The sequence below is a fragment of the Trichechus manatus genome, unplaced genomic scaffold (genome assembly GCF_000243295.1).
Source record: "Trichechus manatus latirostris isolate Lorelei unplaced genomic scaffold, TriManLat1.0 scaffold00087, whole genome shotgun sequence".
NCBI lineage: Eukaryota > Metazoa > Chordata > Mammalia > Sirenia > Trichechidae > Trichechus > Trichechus manatus.
The window spans coordinates 8,217,476-8,241,950 of NW_004444023.1; the positions used below are offsets into that span (position 1 = coordinate 8,217,476).

The 24,475-nt window shown below is 45.4% G+C and overlaps 1 protein-coding gene across 1 annotated transcript in view; it reads right to left on the bottom strand.

Moving 5' to 3' along the window:
• LOC101352554 (zinc finger protein 2 homolog) overlaps nucleotides 1-24,475 on the bottom strand; it is a 51,711-nt gene that overhangs the window by 12,473 nt on the left and 14,763 nt on the right. Inside the window, 5 exon segments of the mRNA XM_023736385.1 lie at nucleotides 13,485-13,543; nucleotides 15,037-15,132; nucleotides 16,366-16,492; nucleotides 17,444-17,529; nucleotides 18,172-18,240. Of these exon segments, the coding sequence (XP_023592153.1) occupies nucleotides 13,485-13,543; nucleotides 15,037-15,132; nucleotides 16,366-16,492; nucleotides 17,444-17,529; nucleotides 18,172-18,218 (415 nt within the window). The 5' untranslated portion in view covers nucleotides 18,219-18,240.

Genomic DNA, 24,475 nt, shown 5'->3' on the forward strand with positions numbered 1-24,475 from the left:
TTTTGGCCCCTCTAGCCATATTCTCTGTGACTCACACACAATGATTGAGTAGGACTATGCAAATAAGGTATATGGAACCCTAACAAAGGGATTGGTTAGTTTTGCCATTGTGCTAGGCTTACAATGAGCCATCCAGGGGCGGAAAGCGAGGCTCTCACCACCAAGAAAGAGCCAGGAGTGGAGCATTTCCCAAGGTACCCAGGATAGCTGCGTTGAGAGGTTCCTGGAAACTGAGAGATCAAATGGGGAGCTGTAACACAGAAGACAGACAGGGAGAGCTGTAACACCAGAGAAAGTAAGCAGCAGCAGAGAAATGACAGCAGCAGAACCAGCAGCAGCAGAACCAGGAGACCACAGGAGATTGCAGAAGACAGTGCAGTGGGGTCCTCAGCCCATGGAGTGAGAAACCTGAGCACCTTCAGGCACCTGGTAGAGGCAGGTGTGCTGACCCATGGAGCTAGAGTTGAGGGCCTTCAGGCCAAGGCTTAATGGTAGAGTGAGGTACTTTGAGCACTTATTGGCAGATCTAAAAAAGCTTCGTAAAACTTGCCCAAGCAGGGAAGAGACACCAGGCCGAGGGGCCGAGGGGCCAAGGGCCAGGGAGACCTGCCTGCGCTGTCCTGATAGAAGAATTGTATGCTGAACCTAAACTGTAACCTGTTACTTCCCTAATAAACCCCATAATCTTTTGTCTGTGAGTTTTGTGTGGCCATTGCAACAAATTATGGAACTCAGAGAGAAGTAGAGAGTGCCATGGGAGAAAGAGATGGTGTCAGAATTGCTAAGAAGTGCTGGAAAGAGGAGGTATGGCTGACCTCCGCCTCATAGGAATCAGCCTTGGGCTCTTGATCTTGATTCTCCTTCCTTTGTGAAGTCAGAGGAGGTCAGACACCTCCTCCATGCCATTTTTACAGCTGGTATCAGCAGCCGGGATCACTGTAATAGCGCTAGACTCATGGAACCACGGGACTTTGTAAGAGAAACAAATAGGTGCGGGAAGTGAAACGTTTGACTCTTAGATGGTTACTCTGGTTGTTATCTGTAATGGCTGGAACGAAAATGAGAGATGTTATGCTATAGCTGAGGAGAGAAAAGCCTTATTTGTAGTGACTGGGCAAGGACCAGGCCAGTAAAATGGGATGACTGATAGGGGGTCAAGATCTTCTGGTACCACCAAGCCAGAGGCCCAAGGCCATATGCATGTAAATGGGAAGAGAGTCAGAAGGTGGAGATGAATCTGGAATGTTTTTTTAAAAAGGGTTATGTGTTGATGATTATGTGCTTATTTGAATGTACTATGGATACTGAACGTTTCTCCTACCTAGTGTTGTGAAGCAGAAATAAATGGATGATAGAAGTGAATATTAGGTATTATAGACAGGAGCCTGCAACTCCACCTTCAGCTAATACTTGATTAGATACGCTAAAAGGGGAACTAGAATTTGCCAGAAAGAAACACAGGCTGTTGGTTTGAATGCAGTAGCTCTGTGTATACCTGAGCCTCACCTAGGAATTTTGCATTTGAAAAGAAATGCAGATCTACCAGAACTGCTAAGAGAAAAGAAGATTCGCATTTGAAAGAAAGTCTCCCATGGGCTAGGTCAGTGGCTGCCAGTAGAGCCAGTCTAAACTCAGAGGAAAAAAAAAAGACTTTTGCTTTTTGAATTTCAAGCAAGCAAGCGGTTTGCCTTTGGGTGCGCTGAGGCAAGAAAAGTCAGTGCCCATCAGAAGGAACCCCCTTCCAGGACTGGAAGTTAAAGGGAGCTGATGGGTAGACAGTCTGGTATACTCACCTGTGGTGACCATCACGGGCCACTCAATGAGGGGAAGTGGGGGAAGTGCAGCAATGAAGAGACGGGCTGAGTTTGGGCAGGTTCTACTGGCACCGGCTGACCTAGCCCATGAGGGCTAGAGAAGAGAGGAAGGGCTAGCTGGTCTGAAGTGCAGGGAGGTGTATATGAATTCCCAAGCCTATGGCTGCTACACATTATGACCTAGCTTGTATGGCTAGGGGATGAGCTGACCAGAACCTGACCGAATGAAGACAAAGGTGTATGGCAGCGTGAGCTGGTGTAGACTGCTGCAATTTGATGGCTTGCTCTGGACTGGACTTTGCTTATGGATGCGCATGCTCAAAGTTCCAACTGGAACAGAAGATTCTTTAAGACCAAGGAACATGCTTATCTCCTCAGAGCACCGGTTTGATAGGGATGGGCAATTTAAACATTGGTTACCTAAAACAGGGGGAGATAAAGGCATTAGTTGGCTGGCTTACACATTTTTGTGGGTGTGCTTACACTCAAAATGAGGGGGACAAGGGAGGATCCCCACTGAATAGATTTCTCTTTTCCTGATGGGTCTGGGAAAGAGAGGGTGGGGGAAGATGCTGATAGGATTATATGATTCAGTTGTGAGTACTGACTGTTAACAGGATTGTGATTGTAAAAACTGTATTTGTAGAAGCTGTAAGTGTGAAAGACTGGACTAAAGGGGAGGCACTGCTGGACTGGAGTACAGTGGCTGAACCTAAAGTCCTTTAAAGGTTTTGCTATGCTGACATCTTATGAGACTCAGGGCAAAGAAATAATCTTCTCTCAGTTAAATTTTATCAGAGGCCAGAGAGGGTAAAGCAGAGATGACTTTTGGAGAACCTGACCAGATCAGACAGACACCTGCAGCAAACCTGAATGGCTGGTACCTGAGTAACCTCACCTTAGGACCGTTTTGCCTTACTGAAGGACTAATTGTTAATGACTGTTTTGGACTGGTCAAATGATTGGGAGGGTGTCTGTCATGGACTGAATTGTGTCCCTCGACAATATGCGTATCAATCTGGCTATGCCATGATTCCCAGTATTGGTGACTGTCTACCGTTTTGTCATCTGATGTGATTTTCCTATGTATTGTAAATCCTATCACTAAGATGGATTAGTGGCAGTTATGTTGATGAGATGTGTAAGATTAGGTTGTGTCTTAAGCCCATCTTTGTTGAGATATAAAAGAGAAAAGTGAGCAGAGAGACAGGGGGACCTCACACCACCAAGAAAGCAGAGCCAGGAGCAGACCTCGTCCTTTCGACCTGGGATTCCTGCACGGAGAAGCTCCTAGACCAAGGTAAGACTGATGACAAAGATTTTCCTACAGAGCCAACAGAGAGAAAAGAAAGCCTTCCCCTGGAGCTGGCACCCTGAATTCAGACTTCTAGCTTCTCTGACTGTGACAGAATAAATTTCTCTTTGTTAAAGCTATCTGCTTGTGGTATTTCTGTTATAGCAGCACTAGATAACTAAGACAGTGGGGGACGTTAAACCTTCATGTATGAAAGGGCCAATGGCTAGAAGAGCCAGGGGGTGGTCTGCAGTGCAACGAATTACTTACTATGGGCCTTCTAGCCATAGTCTTTGTGACTCACACACAATGATTGAGTGGGACTATGCAAATAACATATATGGAACACTAATGAAGGGACTGGTCAGCTTTGCTATCCTGCTAGGCTTAAAATGAGCCATCCCTGAGGCAGGGAGGAGAGAATCTAACCACCACCAAGAAAGAAGAGCCAGGAGTGGAGTGTGTCCTTTGGTCCTGGGATCTCTGCGCTAGGAAGCTCCTGGAACCAAGAAGACCGAGAGAGAGAGAGCTGTAACACTGAAGATGGTGAGAAGCGGAAGAGAAACAGTGGCAGCAGACAGGCAGCAGAGGAAGAAGCCCAGCAGGAGATGGCACAGTGGGCTTCTTGGACTATGAAGCAAGAAAGCTGAGTGCTTGCTGGCAGAGTAGAGTGACTTCAGGCACTTTGTGGAGCTAGATTTGCCAATCCATGGAGCTAGAGCTGACCAACTTTGGGTTGAGGCTTACTGGCGGAGTGGGGTACCTCAGGGCACTTATTGGCAGAGCTAAAAGAGCTTTGCAACACTTGCTCGAGCAGGGCAGAGGCCGAGGGGCCAGACAGAGGCTTGCCTAAGGGTACGGCTAAGAGGCTGTCCTGACCGAAAAACTGTATCCCGAGTGCTCCTGAACCTGTAACCTGTTACTTCCCTAATAAAACTCATAATCATTTCAGTATCTTCTGTGAGATCAGTGTGGCCACTGCAATAAATTACTGAACCCAGCAGAGAGCTGTTGGAGGGACGGTTGGTGTCAGAATTGGTAAAGATGGTGGACAGAGGAGGCATGTCTGACCTCTGCCTCATAGGAATCAGCCTTGGGCTGTTGATCTTGATTCTCCTTCTTCCTTGTGAAGTTAGAGGAGGTCAGACGTTTCCACCACACCATTTTTACAGTCTTCAAGTTGAATTTGTACGTAAGTTGGAACAGTTAGGTATGGTTTGTATTTAACATCAGTTAGTCAAATGTTTGTCTTTGTATATAGTAGTTACCTTTCTATGCATAAAAAATATTAAAGAAACACTTCCAGATACACTAAAATATCTAACATAATACAGTAATAATGTTTTGATGTGCGCCACAAAGTAGCACGTTTGTTAATAGGAACCACTTTATGTATCTCCAATTTTTAATACAAGCTTTACAGCGGTTGGTTCGCAACTACGGGTTGTACTTGAGTCTTATGTTCATAATCTAGGGACTGCCTGTATACAGATGATGTGCTGTCGGTTGGAGAAACAGAGTCGGCAGTATTAATGGCCCTGCAGAAAATGCTTGAGACCCTGGAAATAGCAAGTGACCAGAAAAGCAGGCTATATCCAATGGGAGCAAATGCTCCAAAATTTTAAAAAGGTGATGGCAACTGTCCTGCCCTTGGGACCCCTGGGGCCAGGCTCCCCTTTTGAGCTCCAGGTACTCGCCACACAGACTCATGCCAACTTGTCCCTCTGGCAAAAGGAAGCCTCTACTGGTATCTGACAACCCTTGGGTTTCCGGACCAAGTTATCAGAGGCAGCCACTGGGTATACCCCTTTGGAGAGGCAATTACTTGCATGCCATTGGGTCCTCGCCGACACTGAATACATTACTGAGAGATTGGAGGTGCTCATGCACCCAGAAATCCTGATCATGTTCTGGGCAGTGGGGGGGTCCAGATAGCCACCCTGGAGGAGGCTAACAGCAGAACACTGTTAAATGGAAATGGCACCCTCAACACCAGGGAAGCCAAGCCCCATGGAGTGTCCAGACTCCACGAGTTGGCAGCCAACGTCCCAATGGGAGAGCAGGACTCAGATGAGATCCCGTATGATGTGCTGTCCCCCCTAGCACACTGGGGACAACGGCTTGAGGATGTCCCCCAGGATGGGTAACAATGGTTTACTGGTGGCTCAGCTAAGCTCAAACCCCCTGGGGTGTACTGGGCAGCAGCCGCAGTTTCCCTGCCCATCGCACAGAAGTACACTAAAACTGGAAAGGAGAAAAGCGCTCCACGGGCAGAGTTATTTGCTGTGGTTATAGCCATACAGTGTTCCTTTCCAAAATCTGTTTACATTTACAATGACTCTTGGGCAGTGGCCAGCGGGCTGGCAGTGTGGTTGGGTGCCCCAAGGGACACAGACTAGAATATTAAAGGCTCTTGTAGGGCGAGAGCTCTGGCAGCAGTTGGCCGATGGGCCAGGAACTATGTTTGTCACTCACGCTGATGCTCATGGTCGAGGCCCTCAGAAAGGTAACCATGGAACCAGAGAGCCAATCATGTTTGCACCGAGGCCCTGTATGCTGAGCCCATAGAGGATGATGTCCCACCTGGAAAGGTCCCCATTGGGGAGGAGTTTCAGAGTGAGGCGAAGGAAAAGAAAGACATCCCAGACCAGGGATTATAGGAGATCAAGGGATCTCCCAACTGTCATCAGTACCAACTGGATCTATCACCGTACCGGCCATGGCAATCCTGAGACTGTGACTGCCTGGGCCACCAATCATGGCATCCCTTTGACTCATTTGGAAACTCGCACTGCTCTCCACCAGTGCAAGGTCTGCCAGCTACGAACCCATGCTTACAAGGGGCATCTGAGCAACATACCCTGCATAAAAGCACCAGGTAGGCACTGGCAAGTAGATTTCATAGGACCTCTGCTGCTCTCACAAGGCCACAGCTACACCCTAATAGCAATGGGCCCCTTTTCAGGATATGGCATAGCTTTTTCTGTTGCTGAGCAAATGCAGTGTACACTTGGGATACTTCAGATAAAAGGCTCTGTCAAGTGTTTGGGTATCCAGGTGCCAACTACTCTGATCCAGGTAACCACTTTACTGCCCAGAGCACACAATCCTGGGCTTGCACTCAAGGTATTAGGTGTGTGTTCCATGTACCCTCCCACCCACAAGCAGTGAGAGCCACAGAAAATTTTAATGACCACCTAAAGAGAACTGTGATAAATCTACAAAGACAATGCACTTGCTTACTGGCTGGGTGGTCTGACTCCTTGCTGCCCTTTGGAAACATAACAGTGCAGAAGGCGTAAGGGAAAAGCCCTGTCTTGCTTCTTGTGGGAGGGGGATGGGAGATCCCCTCAACCTCGGGGTGGATGCAGCCATACACTTACAGAAACGAGGGGTGGAGATTTTCAGATCAGCTTCACACCCAGTGAGCAAGAGGGATGAGACAGAATGGTGCCTGCTTCCCAGTAACATCCTCAGAGTTTCCCTGGGTAGTGAGAGGTCAGAGCCATCAGGAAATGGCATGGCTTGGCTGAAGCTGGACGAGAAGCTTTAAATACAGAAGGACCAATTGTCCAATAGCCTGGCCCAATGGGACCTAATGGTGATACACAGGAAACCGAGGGGAGGAGAGTCCCCTTAATGGGACCCCTTGTCCCTCTAGGAGGAATTTTAGACTACTTATGGGTGGTGATGGGACAACAGATACAATTACTCGCCACTGAACCTGGCCACAAAATATGAGTCTGTATTAACAACAAATGGTATAAAGGAAAGGTAGTTGCTTCCAGAAAGGAACAGACTGAGTGGGTGACCACTGAGGAACAGAATATCATTACCCAGACTGGCAGAGAAAACTGTTTACTTTAGAAGTCCAACGCAGTCCAGGGGTGGAGAGAAGAGGTAGGGACCACTAATAATGTTCTCTGCTTCCTTCTCTACAGTGCTACCAGCGGCACAGCGCTCCAGCACCCTAACTTGTTTATGCAGCTGACATATGCCGTGGCTGACACAGTGGATCACACCCAGATGCAAGCCAGTCACCATTCCTGCCTGCAGATCACCGGATCTGTTATGCTTTGGAATGTAATGCTAACTGTGGCATTTGGAGATCTGTCCTCTGAAATGGCCACCCTGACAGAAGGTCACTTTTGCTTCACTAAAACCCAAGTGATAGGCATGGCAAGTGTGTGGGGTGCAGCTCATGCCTAATCACTCAGTGGGAGGGACTGGTTTAAGAACACCTCCACTTTCTGTCCTGATAAATCCTCATTTGCTAATTCTGCGGCTTTCTCTGATCTTACCAGCCATGGACTGACTGGCTATGACGTTGTTGAAAAAATTCAAAATGTGACAATTTGATTGCTGGAGGCAAGATGCGGGAGCTTGCTCCCTAAACTAAACGGGACCACAACTGGCCACCCTAGAAGAGCTTATCTCCCATCCCTCGGGCAATACTTAAGACAAATAACAACATATGGGTTTATCAGGGACAGTATTTTGTGTGCCTACAGAGCATACGAAATGTCCCTGGCCAACTTGACAGGCAGCTACTATGTTGGTTATGGAGTCCCTGCCTTCACTTTGCATTCTCAACTCCCTGCAGGCCAATTTAGCAATCAAAACCAAGGAGCAAATCAAACCGAGACTACAGAACCAGCTTTGGCCTGTTTAGATGACAGCAACCCTAGAGGATAGAGCAGAACTGCTCCAATAGGGTTTCTAAGGCTGTAATCTTTACGGAAGCAGACTGCCACATCTTTCTCCCGCAGAGTCGCTGGTGGGTTTGAACTGCCAGCCTTTTGGTTACCGGCTGACCACTAAACCACTGTGCCAGCAGCGTTTCTTAGATGTAGCCCTCAACGGATACTGTGAAAAACCCTCACAACAGGGACGTTTATGGGGTGTTCTACTATGGGGATCATTCTATTTGAAACCAGAGGTGCCATCACCTGTGTAGGGCGGTACATCATCCACCTACCTCCACATGGTTTTAAAGTGGGCTACATGTAAAACTAGAAGATGTAATCAGTAAGCTGGGAGGAGCACTAGAGAACCTAAACAGAGAAACGCCGCGAATATGCTCTCTCTCCCTCCAGAATCAGCTACTCTTCGACTATCTGCTAGCCTCTCAGGAAGGGGTCTGTGCCCTAGTGGGGTCACAGTGCTGTTTTTATAAATGACAGCTACCATGAAATACATCAAGAGGCGGCTGAGGCCCAAGCCCTGGTCAGGCAAGGAGTCCAAGCCGCCTGTGTAACCCCCGACTTCTTTGTAAGACGTTTTCAGCTGGCTACTGGGTGGGGTGCATGGTTGCATTCAATTCTCCAGACAGGCTTGATCATCCTATTGCGAGTTATCATATTCATGGGACTGACTAAATGTGTTAGAACCCTCCATGAATGCTGTTACACCAAAACAGTGGCTGTCAAGGTCATTAAGAGACACAGGGCTACCAGCCTATGCCACTGCATACGAGGAGGTAGGTGGGCATACGACACCCAAACAGATTAAACGTTTCAGAAGACGAGGGAATTGAAGGGGTGGACTGAAGGAAAGTGGCTGCTTCCCCAGCGTGAGTTTTCACTCCCACGGTCTCCATGACTACTTAACTGTACTAAGTATGCACCCCAGGGGAGGCAGTTTCTCCTGGTAACTTTTAACCAGCTATATCATTAATCAGGAAAGGCAGGCTTACAAAATTAATCTTGTAGATAGAACAGACGGACTGTTCTTTCTGGTCATGCACACGTGGTCACAGGATTGTCATGCTGTTCGAATTTGAACAAAGACATCTTCATGGTAACAGAATGGTCAGGCCAGGTGCAGCTAAACAAAGTTCAAAGTCACCTTCCCCTTACCTTCTTCAGGTTCCCATGCACTTTACGGCATAAAACTCCTAGACCTTTTTGTCCTTTCATCTTCCGTCTACAACATATCTTGGGGCCATGGTGTGCAGAGGAAGTTTCCTGTGTCAGCTCACCCTGTGTGAGGGTCTGAGGGAGAATGACCCCAAAATGAACCTTGCCCAATTTGTCTTTGTCCTAATCACTATGTAAGTAAATAAAGCTTGTTAAAACACCAATTATTTACTGAGAACTTGCGGTTCAATGGATTTTGTGCAGCCTTTCTTGCCATAGTCTTGTAACTCCCATCCAAGTGATTTGGTGGGACTATGCAAATAGGGTAACTGTGGCCCACCAAGGGGATTGGTCAGTTTTGCCACCCCAATGGGCTTGAAATGAGCCATCCTAGAGGGAGAAAGAAGATCCCACCATCACCAAGGAAAAACAGCCAGGGGCACGGAGCGTGTCCTTTGGACCTGGGATCCCTGTGCTGAGAAGCTCCTGGACCCAGGAGACAGAGAGCTGTAACACTGAAGACAGCAAGAAGCAGTGGCAGAAAAATAGTGGCAAGAGAGAACAGCAGGAGAGACTGGCAGGAGACGGCAGTGGGCTTCTTGGCCCATAGAACAAGAAAGCTGAGCGCCTTGGGGCTGAGGCTTACTTGTGGACTGAGGTGCCTCAGAGCACTTACTGGGAGAACTAACAAAGCTTTGTAACACTTATCTGAGCAGCGCAGAGGACAAGGGGCCAGAGAGAGGCGTGCCTGCGAGCCAGCTGAAAAGAGGCTGTCCTGATGGAAGAACTGTATCCTGAGTATTCCTGAGCCTGAACTGTAACCTGTTACTTCCCTAATAAACCCCGTAACCTTGAGTATTGTCTGAGAGTTCTGTGTGGCCACTGCAATGAATTATCAAACCCAGTAGAGAAGCAGAGTGCCGTGGGAGGGATGGCTGGTATCAGAATTGGTAAAGATGGTGGAGAGAGGAGGCATGTCTGACCTCTGCTTCATGGGAGTCAAGCTTGGGCAGTTGATCTTGATTCTCCTTCCCCCTTGTGAAGTTAGAGGAGGTCAGATGGCGCCCCCACGCCATTTTTACAGAGCTACAGCCTGCATGAGCCTATTTTTATTTCAGCTCACCACTCTATATAAAAAGCAATGACTTTATATAACAAATGATGGCAAATCAACTTAACAGCCCTGGATGGCACAAACGGTTAAGCGCTCAACTACCAGAATAACAGTTGGCAGTTCAAACTCACCCAGAGGCACCTCAGAAGACAGGCCTGATAATCTGCTTCAAAAAGATCACAGCTTTGAAAACCCTATGGAGCAGTTCTACTCTGCACACATGTGGTCACCATGAGTTGGAATCCACTCAATGGCAACTAACAAGAAGACAGGAACCTAATTAAAAAAGTACAGTTTCAAAATATCCCGAATTCTCAACTTAAAAAATCCGATTCATTTAAATGGGAAAAGTGAACTTTAACAGTAGGCACTAAGTCGGGTGAAACAAAAATAAAAGGAGTAAATAAGACTACCTTTTCACAAAATTCTGGAGCTTGTATAGGTTTTGGAGAAATGGCTGCCGAGTTATAACCCCCTATTCTTAAGAAGGAAATTTTCTTGTAATAAACAATACTCATTCCTCGATCTCAGCACCTGGGAACACGATGACCACTGTACCCAGTGGCTTCAAGGGGCACTTATGTATATAGCAAGTTGACATTGTAACATATGAATCAAAGTGTTCTCCCTCAAGAATTTTCCATTACCCAGTAAGCCCATCCACAGGGGGAGTCCACCAGAACTTGTCCATCACCAAAACAGTAGGTTGTCAAAGGAGGATGAAATTTCAGACTCTAGGAATGTGTATTTCAAAAATAAGATTCAGAGGCAAAAGTATACAAACAGAAAAATACAAAATCAAGAAGAGCCAAGGTTTTCATACATTCCCAAAGTAGGAGACAGTTTGGAGAAAGGAGAAAAATAGAAGATACTGGAGTTATGTAAAGGGGTCAGAATTTGTGAGGTCTTCATAAGGTGATGTGTGCTCTGCTCATGCCTGAAAGACTGAGATATGGTCCCCATGTAGGACTGGGGTTCAGAGTTAGGATCTCTCTGTCTATGCTTTTTATAATACTGCTAAGTAACAATCTCAGAAAACCCTACCCACTCCCCTGTTACACACACTCCTGAAGTATGGAAAAGTAGAAATGAAGAAACGGTTGAGAGGCCTAAATAGACAGCAAGGGCTTTAAAGACAGCCCCACAGAACTTTCTGGTATCCTAGATACAATGGAGAGCAGCCAATGCTTTCCCATCTCATAAGAAGGTCTCCAAAGTACATGGATACATCCTGGGGTCAGGACTAAGGAGACCTCAGCTCTGACCTGTATGAACTGAAAACTGAGGATCACAGATGGAATCAAGTACAGAAGGAGAAACCAAAGGGGCAAGAAGACCCTTTGAAACAACCCACCCTGTCCCTTTCAAAGCCACGGCACCAAAGAGCTCACAGGGACCAGATAACAATGTGCTGTAGGTCACAATAAACATTTTGCCTTTGTCTGTGCTTCAGCTGGACCACCACTGCAGAATGAGAAGATGAACTTTTACATGTCTGAAAACAGTGATAAGTGGTAGGGGGGTGGGGAAGAAAAATTTCTGTTGAGAGTTCACAGGAAATAAATTTGTGATTTTCCATTTGGGGAGAGTTTCCCAAACAATATTTAATGGTGTGGATTCCTCTCTACCCACATGAGCAATTACCTATGTTCACTCTTCATATATTCCCACTGTGTGACGCAGAAAGCAATTTGGACTTTTTTTATGAGTTCTGGAGAGCCCAGAGGTTCACCTGGGGGCCTAATACTGACTAAACTTCATGAGGCGTGATGTAATTTATCATGGCTACGGTGAGGCCAAGAAAGGCTTCCAAAGACGAGGTTCCGTGGGGCTTCCGGGTTGGAGAAAGTAGATAGCCTTGTGGAGGGTAAGCGCATCGCCTGAGGGCATGGAATCTCTGTGCTGGACCTCGCCCTACATGTTTCTTCATTTGTATCCTTTCTGGTTATAATAAATTCATATAGTATACTCTCCGTGAATTTTGTTGAGTTGTTCCAGGGAATTTTCAAACCCACAAGGGCAACGAGAGACAGAGAATTTGCATTTCTACGAAGTTCCCAAGTGCTACTAATGATGCTGGTTAGAAACCAACTCTGAGAACCACTAGCAGAGCAGCACGTCTCAAAATTTATTATATGTAAGAATCACCTGGGGATCTTGTTAAAATGTAGATTCTGATTCAGTATATCTGGGTGAAAATGCAAATTCTCAGTAGGGGTTCAAACAGAATGAACCAGTTCGAAGCCCTGTGACATGCTGAAGCATTGCATAATGAAACTGATTCCCAAGAGCATAGTGAGAGACAAGCCATACCTAGAGTGCCTTGGGGTGAAAATGAGACAAATTAATCAAGAGGACTGATGAGGGCCAGGGTTTTCCTGGTTCGACCCAGCCAAGGACCAGGGGCCATACACATAGTAATGGGTAAAATGGTCAGGGGGTGAAAAGAATATGAACACTGGAATGTTTAAAAAGGTTTATGTGAAGTGGTTGTGTTTATCTGAATATTAAGTGTCTGAATAGATGTACATGAAAACTGGAATAGGTTTTATGTAAAGCGGTGAACAGAAATTTGTTGTTAATAAAGTGTATAAATCAGCCCCTCAGGCAATACTAACTGGACGTTAAATGAGACCAACCAGTAAGATATGCTGGAACCCATAGGTTGTTAATTTCTATACAATTGCCCTGTGGGGAGTGTAGGTAGTGGCTTATGCAGAAAACCTGTGCATTTAAAGAGACAGTGACTAGCTGGATTGGACTTTGAATGAGAGAGGAAAAAATAAAACAAAATGAAAACTCAATCAGCTCTGTGTGATGCACTGCCAAGTTGCTGGCTTATTAAAGTAGAATCCTGGTGGTGCAGTGGTTGAGAGCTCAGCTGCTAACCAAAAGGTCAGCAGTTTGAATCCACTAGCCCCTCCTTGGAAACCCTATGGGGCAGTTCTACCCTGCCCTATACGGTTGCTGTGAGTCAAAATGGACTCGACGGCAACAGGTTTTGGTTTTGGGCTTATTAAAGCGATGTCTGTCTGGAGCACAGCCATATGGACATCTGAGGGATGCATTAAAGCAGGACGTGCCAGTACTCATCAGAAGAACCCCCTTCCAGGATGGGAAGTTAATGGGAATTAGCAAGTAGATATCCTGGAGTGTTCGCATTAGGCAACCGCCTGGGTCTGTGAGATGAGTGGACATGGTGGAGAAGCAGAGATGGGCTGTGTGTGAGCATGCTTAATCTTGCACCCTCTGAGGCACGAAGGGCCAGGAGGAATTGTTCTGTATGCCAAGACAAGAGACTGACAAGAGGTGGCTATGGGGGCAGGCAGAGTCTCCAGGAGGATGCCCCTGCATGTAGCGGGCACGTCAGATTCGTTCTGGTAGCTCCAGGAGGCTACACTTACCCTGGACTGAGTTTTGTTTACTCGGTGGTGGATGCAGATACACGAGCTCTGTGGAAGAACTGGAACAGAAGATTCTTCAGACCAAGGAATATGCTTTTATCCCCAGAGTAATACTCTGAATGGACAATTTAAACACTGGTTGTCTAAAACAGGGAATAAAGGCATGAGGAACTGCCAACATGCCTTCCTGAGTGTGTGCTCAAAATGAAGGGGCACGAGCAAAGACCCCCCACTGAATAGATTCCTCTTTTCCTGGCCGATCTAGGGAAGAGAGTGTGGAAGATGTTGATATGACTATACAACTGCGTAATTCTTAAAAAGCTGTAGTTGTGAATCAGAGTACCGCCCTTAGCTCGACTGTATCACATATGCCTGCTTTTGGAAACTGACAAGCAGATGTAGGGCTGCGGTGAACCTTAGTCTTGCAGGAGTTTTTGCCCTACCAGGTGAGGATGGACTGAAATAATTGTTAATGACTGATTTGGGCTGAGACTGTCATACTGCTGGTCAAATGTACAGGGAGGGAGTAGTAACTCTCCAAATGCTGAATATGTGAAAGAACCCAGGACGAAAAGGCCAGAGGGTAGTTTGTGGTGCAGTGAGTTCCCTTGTGCGGCCTCTGCCCTTCTGTTTTCACAAAAACAACTTAGGGGATTTCCTGAGTGGAACTGACTACCCCAAAGGGGGCCCTGGTGGTGCAGTGGTTAAAGTGCTCAGCTGTCAAATGAAAGGTCGGTGGTTTCAACTGACCAGCCACTCTGTGGGAGAAAGATGTGGCAGTGCTTCCGTAAAGATTTACAGCCTTAGAAACCTACGGATCAGTTCTCCTGTCTTATAGGGTTGCTATGAGTTGGAATCCACTAGACCCCAGTGGGTTTTAGCTTAAGGTATCAGGCTGGCTAGACAGGACTGCCCAGTAACTGACAAGGAGCAAACCTGGTAACTGACAAGGAGCACACAGACTAGCTTATAGAAACCGTGGAACATGGAGGCTCACCTCCAGGCTGAGTAGGGCAAACTCTGCTCCTGGGAGGGTAAGTGCAACTCTAAGGACACGGAAGCTCTGCACTGGCATCCCTCCTGGACCTTATACTATGTCTCTTCATTTGTGTCCTATTAAAGTTGTTATTTCAGGAGTAGTATCTCCCATGAGCTCTGTGAGCCATTCCAGCGAATTATTGGACCCAAAGGTGCAGGGGGAGCTGACAGGTCTGAAGAGGAGGGAGTATGCGGACTCCTGACCTTGTGGCCGGTACCCTGAGGGGATAGAGGAAAACCCCAGATTTGGGGCCGGCTAGTCTGAAGTGGAGGGAGTCATGTAGCCTCCTGGGCTTGCAGCAGGTACCTGCTGACCAGCCTCAGGGGGCTGTGTGAGCAGCTGGGATCTGAACTGAACAGGGAAAAGAAGTTGGTGTGTGGCATGGGATTTGTTAGCCACCACATATTTTAGTAGTGTCAGAGGTGGGTGATCTTAGTTTCTCTGGAATGTCATGCACAATTGGCATAGTTGGCAGGGTCCGCTACAGCCACCCCTGACTGCTCACCAACCTACCTGGATTTTTTGCTATTTTCATCTTGTTCTCCACAGTCCAGGGCTCCGTCCCTTTCTTCAAAATGGAGATAATATTTATAGCAGAAGAAGAGATTCCTGATTATAAGAAAAAAGAAACATGATGTGCTGTAGCTTTTACAGAATACAAACTTACCATCTAAGTTTACTCACCTTAGAACATCGCAGATGTCTCTAGAAAAATATTTTAAAAATTCATGCAGTGACTGCTTTTGCTTTCTTCAGAGTGCTTAGGGAATGTATTAAATATGCAGCTATCTAGATCTCTTCCAGGAACTACCAAATCAAAAGCACAGGAGTAAAGTCAGAGACTTGCATGTACTAAAATTTAGCCATAAGCTGTGGGGACCATGGTCTCAGAGAACATCTTGCTCAATTGGCATAACACAGTTTATAAAGAAAATGTTCTACATTCTACTTAGGTGAATAGCGTCTGGGGTCTTAAAAGCCTATAAGCGGCCATCTAAGATATGCCACTGGTCTTACCCCTTCAGGAGCAAGCGAAAATGAAAACTAAAGACACAAGGGAAAGATTAGTCCAAAGGACTAATGGACCACAACTACCATGGCCTCCAACAGACTGAAGCCAGCACAACTAGATGGTGCCTGGCTACCACCACTGACTGCTCTGACAGGGATCACAATAGGGGGCCCTGGACAGAGCTGGAGAAAAATGTAGAACAAAACTCTAACTCACAAAAAAAGACCAGACTTACTGGCCTGAGGCTGGAGAAACCCCGAGAGTATGGCCCCTGGACACCCTCTTAGCCCAGTAATGAAGTCACTCCAGAGGTTCACCTTTTAGCCAAAGATTAGACAGACTCACCGGACAAAATGAGAATAAAGGGGCACACCAGCCCAGGGGCAAGGACTAGAAGGCAGGAGGTGACAGGAACGCTGATAATAGGGAACCCAAGGTCGAGAAGAGAAGAGTACTGACATGTCATGGGGTTGTTAACCAATCCCATAAAACAATATACGTACTGTTTAATAAGAAGCTAGTTTGTTCTGTAAACCTTCATCTAAAGTTCAATAAAAAAAAATTTAGCCATAAGGTTTTGTGTTTACATAAACTCTGGAACTAGCACTACTCTAGTGTGAAGCATGTAGATTATTTGAAGAAAAGGGAAGGCTAAAGACCAGATGCTGCATTATGAAGGTTTTCATTTCTGAATCTAAGTTCAATCTCTGCCATAAGAACAAGGATTTCAAAGTCCATCAAGCAGGGCAGGCGCCTCCAAGAAACTCACAAGGGAAAATGCAGAGATACAGAACAGCAGATCCTGACTTCTGGAGGGAAGTTTTACTCACCCAAGGAGACCAGGTTCCTGTAGTTCTCCAACATCACGTCCCTGTATAAAGCCCTCTGAGCAGGGTCCAGGCATTCCCACTCTTCCTGAGAGAATTCTATGGCCACATCCTTGAATGTCAACAGTCCCTGTAATAAAAAACACATCTCACCAAGTGGACAAGGGACAGTTCTTATTTTCACAAATATGAAAGACAGACAGAAATACAAGGATCAATGAGGTTGTTGTGTGTGTTCTGACAGATCCACGTAAGATAATGTTGAGCAAGTTATGTGTCCCTAATTTTGTTTTAGGAAGAAAGGACTGGCAATCTACTTCCAACAATCAGCCAATGAAAACCCTATGGATCACAATGGTGTGAAGCCCTTCCCATGATGCTCCCTGTCATGGATTGAACTGTGTCCCCAAAAATATACGTATCAGTTTAGCTGGGCCATGATTCCCAGTATTGTGTGGTTGTCCTCCATTTTGTGATTGATGTGATTTTCCTATGTGTTGTAAACCTTAACACTATGCTGTTGACGAGATGGATTAGTGGCAGTTATGTTGATGAGATTTACAAGATTAGATTGTGTCTTAAGACAATTTCTTTCGAGATATAAAAGAGAGAAGAGAGCAGAGAGACAGGTGGACCTCATACCACCAAGAAAGCAGACCGGGAGCAGAGTGTGTCCTTTGGACCTGGGGTTCCTGCACAGAGAAGCTCCTAGTCCAGAGAAGACTGAAGAGAAGGACTTTCCTCCAGAGCTGACAGAGACAGAAAGCCTTCCCCTGGAGTTGATGCCCTGAATTTGGACTTCTAGCCTACTAGACTGTGAGAAAATAAATCTCTCTGTGTTAAAGCCATCCACTTGTATTTCTGTTACAGCAGCACTAGATGACTAAGACACTCCCCAAATGATGCCTCTTCACAAGTCTCATGTGACTGGGTCACAGTGAAATGCAATCTGCGTGGAGGTGAGAGAGGACCGAGGGAAGGCCCTGGGTAAGTGTGAGCCAACATGTCAGACAGGACACATCAGACTCAGAGAAGACGAGAAGGAGAGGACAGAGCTACCAACCAGGAATACGACTGCTACCTGGGGAAGAGCCATGCTGGATGCCTCTTTTTTTCTTCTTCCTCCCAGCTTCATTTTCAGGCAAGATCAGTCTTGAGAAGTCAACCCTGAGTGTGGAAAATATGCTGTTAAAACGCTTAGGATGAACACAGTCCCTTCCCAAGCCACAACCACACACAGGGAAGACCTCACCATGGGGAAAGATGGTCCCTGCTGCCCAATGCCCCAGGAGGGACACAGGGACAATAACCTCCTACACGAAGACCAATAGGTGAGTTTATCACCCTCCCCTCCTGGTGAAGGCCACACTCCGCTGCAGCAGGGGCATCAGGGCTGGACTGACTCTCCCCTTCACGTCCTAGACCCAGCCCTAATATCACACCTCACGCAGAGCAGAGCCCCCTTAGCGCCCCCTGGAAGGGCGACTGGTCTCACCCTCAGAAATGGAGGACTCAGAGTGTTGGTACTCAATGCTAGATGCAGATTAGAATCACCTGGGGCACATTAACATTCTGGAAGCTGGGCCCCACCCCAGGGAATCTCATCTGCAGAGGAAGGACAAGCAAGACTAGAGGAGAACATCTACTTAGCAGTTCACAGCTTAATACACTAACAGATCACATAAGGGAAGAAAAGTGAATATTAACCGGTTAAACTAGGTTAAACTGGTTAAACTAGGTTTTGACTGTTAATATAAATCATGGACATCCCTACAAGGTACACACAGAAATAGTCTTAAAATTATTTACCAGGTAACAAAGAATGTTTCCAACATAGGAGAACGAGTAGAAGGCATGCAGGCCTCATAAACTCCAAAACTTTAAAAGGGGAAAACAATTTGGAAATTAAAACAAACAATAACTTAATGAACCCTGAAGTCCAAAGTTAAAAATATTGAGATGTAAGTCATATTTAGAAAAGAATGGCATAAGCTCATTATGAGACGCCATAAAGCTCATTTTAGAAGTTAATGAGTAAAGTTGAAATTTAATAAACTGACATTATCTCAATGAGCCTGAAAAAAACAATGAATTATTAAAAGTAAAACCATTAAAAAAAAAACAAAAAACTTTTAGTGTTCCTTTAAAAGGTACCATGTAGTGAGTGTTGTTGTGTGCCATGGAGTCATAACGACCCTACAGGACAGGGCAGAACTGCCACAGAGGGTTTCCAAGGCTGTAATCTTCACGAGAGCAGACTGCTAGGTCTTTTCTCCCGCAGGAGCGGCTGGTAGGTTTGAACTGCCCACCAGCGGTTAGCAGCTGAGTGCTTAACCACTGCACCACCATGGAGTCAGTAATTCTTTGTCCCATTTCACCCTTCCACCCATTCATCTGAGGAAAAGGACAGAGGGCGACCCAGAATGGACTTCGACAAGTCACTGCCCTCTGGCTGGCTCAATAGCGGATGCCGTGGAAGTCATCTTCTGACACTAATAAAGTGCATTAGCCTTAGAGACAGTTTTTGCCAAATCTCACTCTCTTCTATATAAACATATTTTATATTAATTAGATTATAAAGGCACAAATATATCACAAACAATCATCCTTATGCCATCAACTCCTCACTCATCTGGATCCCTTCTTTCTCCACAACTGTTTCCCTCTCTCACTCTGTATTCTTTCTCTTCTGTTTTGTTCCTGTTTCTCTCCCTCAATTTCTGCCCTTCATTTGCTTCCCCCCTCTTCTGTCCTGCTGTTTCTCTCCTTCTCTGAACTTCTACTACATCTGTTCAGCCCCACTTCTGCAACCTGTTTCACCTCTTGTTCTTTTCCCTAACCTCTCCGACTGTTCTCCATTTCCACATATTTCTGCCTCTCTCTCCTCCCATCTCTGTTCCCCCTATACTCTCCCTGCTACACCCCCTCTGCCCCGACTCTCTAGTACTCCAAGGTCCCTGAGTTCCTTCCCTGCTGATCCTCCCTCTGATCTCCCTGTCACTCCTTTCTTTCCTGGCAACAAGTCGCTCCGTCTGCCATGGCTACAAATCTTTTATCTCCTCTACCCCCCCACCCTCACTCCTATTGCGGACTAAGGACCCCTCCATATTTTGCTCCCATTCACTCTCTGGAGAGCCTCTTTTCTCTAGATTTGTCTACTTTCTGTTCTCCCTTGCTACTCTCCCGGTTTATTATTCTCTTTCACTCTAACGGTTTGTTTCCGAGTCCTCACCCCACTCCCCCATTTTGCCATCTGTTCATGGTTCTCCGTCATGTTTGTTTTCTAACTTTTAATAGTTGTATTTCTTTCGATCCCCTCGTCCACACGTGCACAGGGATGGAATGAGATGCCCGTTGCCCAGGAGGAGCACATTTTCCAGGGGGTGGGATCGGGAACGGAAGAAGACGGGGTGTCACAGAACACATCCGGATCCCCTCTTCCACACGGAGGTCAGGGAGGAAGCGAGGACTGCAAAGGGGAGGAAGACGCGAGGTCGGGGTCTCATGAGGTGGGGTCTCAGAGTCCCAGGACCAGGAGAGGGCGGGCAGCCCGCGCTGCCCTCGAGGGCAAGGCGGGGAAGGGGTAGGCGAAGGTCCTGAATGCGTCGCCGGTGAGGACTTGACCCGGCGCAGAAGGCGGGGGTCAGGAAAGGGTTTTAAGCAGGAAAACGACGCGGCAGGCGGTGTCTGCACGGCCCGAGAGCAGAAAGGCCGGGCCTCAGCGCGATTTTACACCGAAACGGACTCGGATGCCCGGCCGGCGGCGGAGCCCGAGGGCTTCGAACGTCTCACGGCCACGCCGGGATCTCCGGGGGTGGGAAGGGCGAGTGCGGGAACTTTAACGTCAGGAGCGGCTCCCAGGATGGGTGTGGAGGACGAGGACAGCAAAGCGCACGTTTAGATCACAAAGACGGAAAATCACCTCACCGTGACTTTGGCCACACGCAATCCCCTTCCGCGTCTGAAGTAAACTGCGCAGGCGCGCGCCTGAGGCGACGTAGGGGCGGGGCCGCCAAGCAAGGGGGTGGTGTGGAAAGAGGTCAGGCTGGGGCAGAGGACGCGGAGCGTTGGCGGGGTGGGTCTTGTCTCGGCCTCCTTCCTAGTGCGCCTCATATTCTCTGATTTGGAAACACTTGAGTCTTTTTAGTGTTAATATTTCGGACAGCTTGAGGTTAAAGCTTAGAGTTGTGGGGTCCACTTACGTTGGAAACTGCGATGTTTCCCTCTTAACATGTTGAAAACGATGTAAGTTGAATGCTGTTTTTGCGGGGGGATGGAGACATGGCGTCCTACGAATGAGGCTCTCAGTTCTGAGGGCTAGGGGTTGATGTGCAGAAGCGGTTGGACCCGGAAACTGCTCTTGTAGTTGGAATTTATTTAAGCTATTTAAGAAAGCATTGGAATTGTCTGTGTAGAAGGCCAAACTAAAATGCAAAACTGTGCCTGTGCGAATGTTCAGTTTTATCCTGACGCCCCATCTCAGCATCATTTCCATTTCTCTCTCTCATGCACCTGGGGGGCAGACTTACTTTGTGCTCAGTTCCTGAGATTTTTTTAGGGTCAGACCTGGGGTTTGCCGCCTGGAGGGCTGAGGCATGTGGTAATTTAGGTCACCAACCTTTTCTTTATAAATGGCAATAACTTTTAAAAATAGATATAAATTGGGTTGTTCTTTTTTATATTTGTTAGTCTATTTCACATTTGAGATGAATCATAAACTCCAATACCTTTAAGATAAACTTTGGTGACATTTTTGCTTAAATCTTTAACTTCTAAATGTAATTATAAATTCACTTGACAGTTATTCCGAGAGTAACTACAAAGCTTTTTTTAAAAAAATTTATCTATTTTACCTATTGTTTTCTATTTTAGAATGTTCTGTCAGGTGTGGATAATCAAGCCTGTAAAATGCATTTGGATTCATTTTCACCTAAAGAACTATTTCTACAATATTTCTAAAGGCAGTTGATTGCTGTAGTGTGCCATCCAGTAGATTCTGATTCACAACAACCAATGTGACAGAGTAGAACTGCCCTATAGGGTTTCCTAGGCTGTAATCTTTACCGGAGCAGATGTCCAGGTCTTTTCTTCTGCAGAGGAGCTAGTGGGTTCAAACAGCTGACCTTTCAGTTAGCAGCCAAGTGCTTAACCACTGCCCCAACCAGGGCTCCTAAAGCATTTGATAAAAAAACCAAACCCATTGCCGTGGAGTTGATTCCAACTCATAGTGACCCAATGTGATAGAGTAGAACCGCCCCATAGGGTTTCCAAGGCTATAAATTTTACGGAGGCACTGCCACGTCTTTCTCTCAAAGAGTAATTCGTAGGTTTAAACCACCAACCTTTTGGTTAACAGCAGAACACTTAACCACTGTGCCACCAGGGCTCCAAAGCATTTGATAGGGAGGTCTATTTTTTCTCCATATGAACACTAAAATTAGATTATCAAGTTTCCAACAGCCTCATCTACCCTTAATTTTTAAGGCGTGATCTGTGAGTTAACATCTAACTATGAAGCACAGGTAGTCCCCGACTTAGAATGTATTTGAGTTAGGACAAAGGGTACTTACCACTGTCCGTTTTTTTTTTTCTTGGTAAGATTATCCTTAGTAATATGTACTACATACAATGTTGCAGCTTATAATTTGCTGATGCGATCTTTCTCAGATGTTCACTCGGAGATGTTCAAAAATTAGATTTTATAGAGACACTGATAAAAAAGGTAATAATAATGAAAACAAACAAAAAAATGCGGTATCGACTTATGTCAGAACCGACTTACGACAGTCATCAGAACAGAACCCCATGGGCATAAGTCGGGGATTATCTATACGTTTTTCTCAAATCTCTACATGTGGAAGACTTCTCTCAGTGAATCCTTTGATGAGTAAAGATATTTTGGATAAAAAAGTCTTTTCAGATATATTCATAAGGTCTCACTATAGTATATATTTTATGATATTTCATAAGCTTGAAGCATTGGCTGCAGTCTTTGTGATGTTCATCATATTTGGATTATCTGAATTTTACTAAGGCCTGAATATCATTAAGGGCTTTGTTAGTCATAAAATTTTTAAGATTTCTTTCTAAAGTTAACATTCTGATGATCCCCAAGAATTGAATTTTGAATGACAATCTTGCCACACATCCTGTTTTTAAGGTTTCTCTCAGGTATTTTCTTTCTGATATATAGTGAGGCTTGACAATTGATTAAATATATTGCCCTACTCTTCATAATTTTAAGATCTATTTCAGAAGCAATTTCTGAAGATTAATGTGGATTCACTGTCTAAAGATCTTCTCAACTTCATCACACTTGTAAAGTTTTTCTCTAATATGTGCACTTTCATATTTTGTTATCCATAAAGATAGATCAAGTTTTCCCGTATTAATTGCAAATATTGTTTTTGACACTAGCAGGGATTACCTCAAGTTGTGAAACTGAGGAACCATTTTTATTATAGATTTCTTAACTTGATTACATTTATAAAACGCATTTTCAGTTTGAAATTTCTACAGTTCAGACAGATGTGACAAAGCTTAATCCAGTCCTATTTTCCAATCGTTCCGTACATTTGTTTCCTGCATAGACAATGTTGCTTTTTTAGTTTTGTCAAAGTTCTTATGGAAGACTTCCCATGTTTATACTTTTGATTTGCCCTTTCCTTTACAGAACACTCTTGCGTAAAAGAAACGGTCATTAAGTGGAAATCATTTGTTGACTTGTTATCTTCTGTATCTCTTTAGGTTGCTATATAGTGAAAACTGAAAGCTGGAACTCGCTGCGACTGTCTTGTTTTCTGGTCCTGCCTTTGACAGGGTACAGTCTTACCACTTTTCTATCGCTCTTTATTAGTGGAAAATATTTGAGTTTTCCTTCTCTGTCAGATTTCCACCTTACACGGTTCCAGCTTTCACCGGTTTTACTGTAATTGTCATGAATTACTAATTCCTTTCATCATGCCCCTGCTGCCTCTCAAATGGACTTTTATTGCCCATGGAAGTAAAAATTATTGAAGGGAGACCTTGCTTGTCTTTACAAGATCACTAATTGAAATGATTCTCTCATCAACATCCTCTAATTGTGATAAATCCTTGGTCTCAAACTTACCAAAGACATTGAAAATATTTAAAGAAAATCAGGTCTTTTATTAATTTGACTTGGAGAAATGAATATTCTGTACTGGAAAGCATCATTAAGAGAATCTGTAGTTCCCACCGTACAGAGGACAAACTGTCACAGAGACTGTAAGTAACTTGGCTCGTGGCAAACAGCTAATAAGTGGCAGGGCTCCCACTTGAATCCAGGTGGCCAGGCTTTAGAATTGTTACTAAACAAATGATCAAGCAACCAAAACAAAATTAAAATGACATTGACAAGTGTCTTCTAATTAAAACTTGAAAAACACTTAAAAAACTAAAAACAAACATTGGTTAAAAGACTATATATGCACACCCACGAGAATATTTTTATTACTCTTAACTCATTAACATGATAGTGTAAAAACTAAGGCCATGCAAAAGAATACAGAAAATTTATTCATGGAATAATCGTGTCTTAAGAACACAAGGATGTATGCTCACACACACAATAAAGACTCCGTTAAAAACCGTTGCTGTTGAGTCTATTGCGACTCACAGAGACCCTACAGGACACAGCAGAACTGCCCCATAAGGTTTCCAAGAAGCAGCTGGTGGATTCAAAATGCCAATCTTTTGGTTATCAGCCCAGCTTTTTAACCACTGTGCCACCAGGGCTCCAAACACTAAAGACTAGTTGTTTCTAAATGATGGAATTTACATGTATTTTCATTATAGTTTTTTGCTCATGTGCTTCAGCATTTTGGCACAATGAACATATACATGTTAAAACATTACTTACAGTAAGTAATACTTCTTGTTGTGTGCCATCGAGTTGATTCCGAATCATAGCGACTCCATGAGATGGAGGAGAACTGCCCCATAGGGTTTTCTGGGCTGTAATCTTTACAGGAGCAGATCGCAAGTCTCTCTCTGGAGCCTCTGGGTAGGTTTGAACTAACCTTTTGGTTAGCAGGTGAGCGCTTAACCCATTGCACCACTAGGGCTCCTCTAAGTAATTCTTAGCACCTGA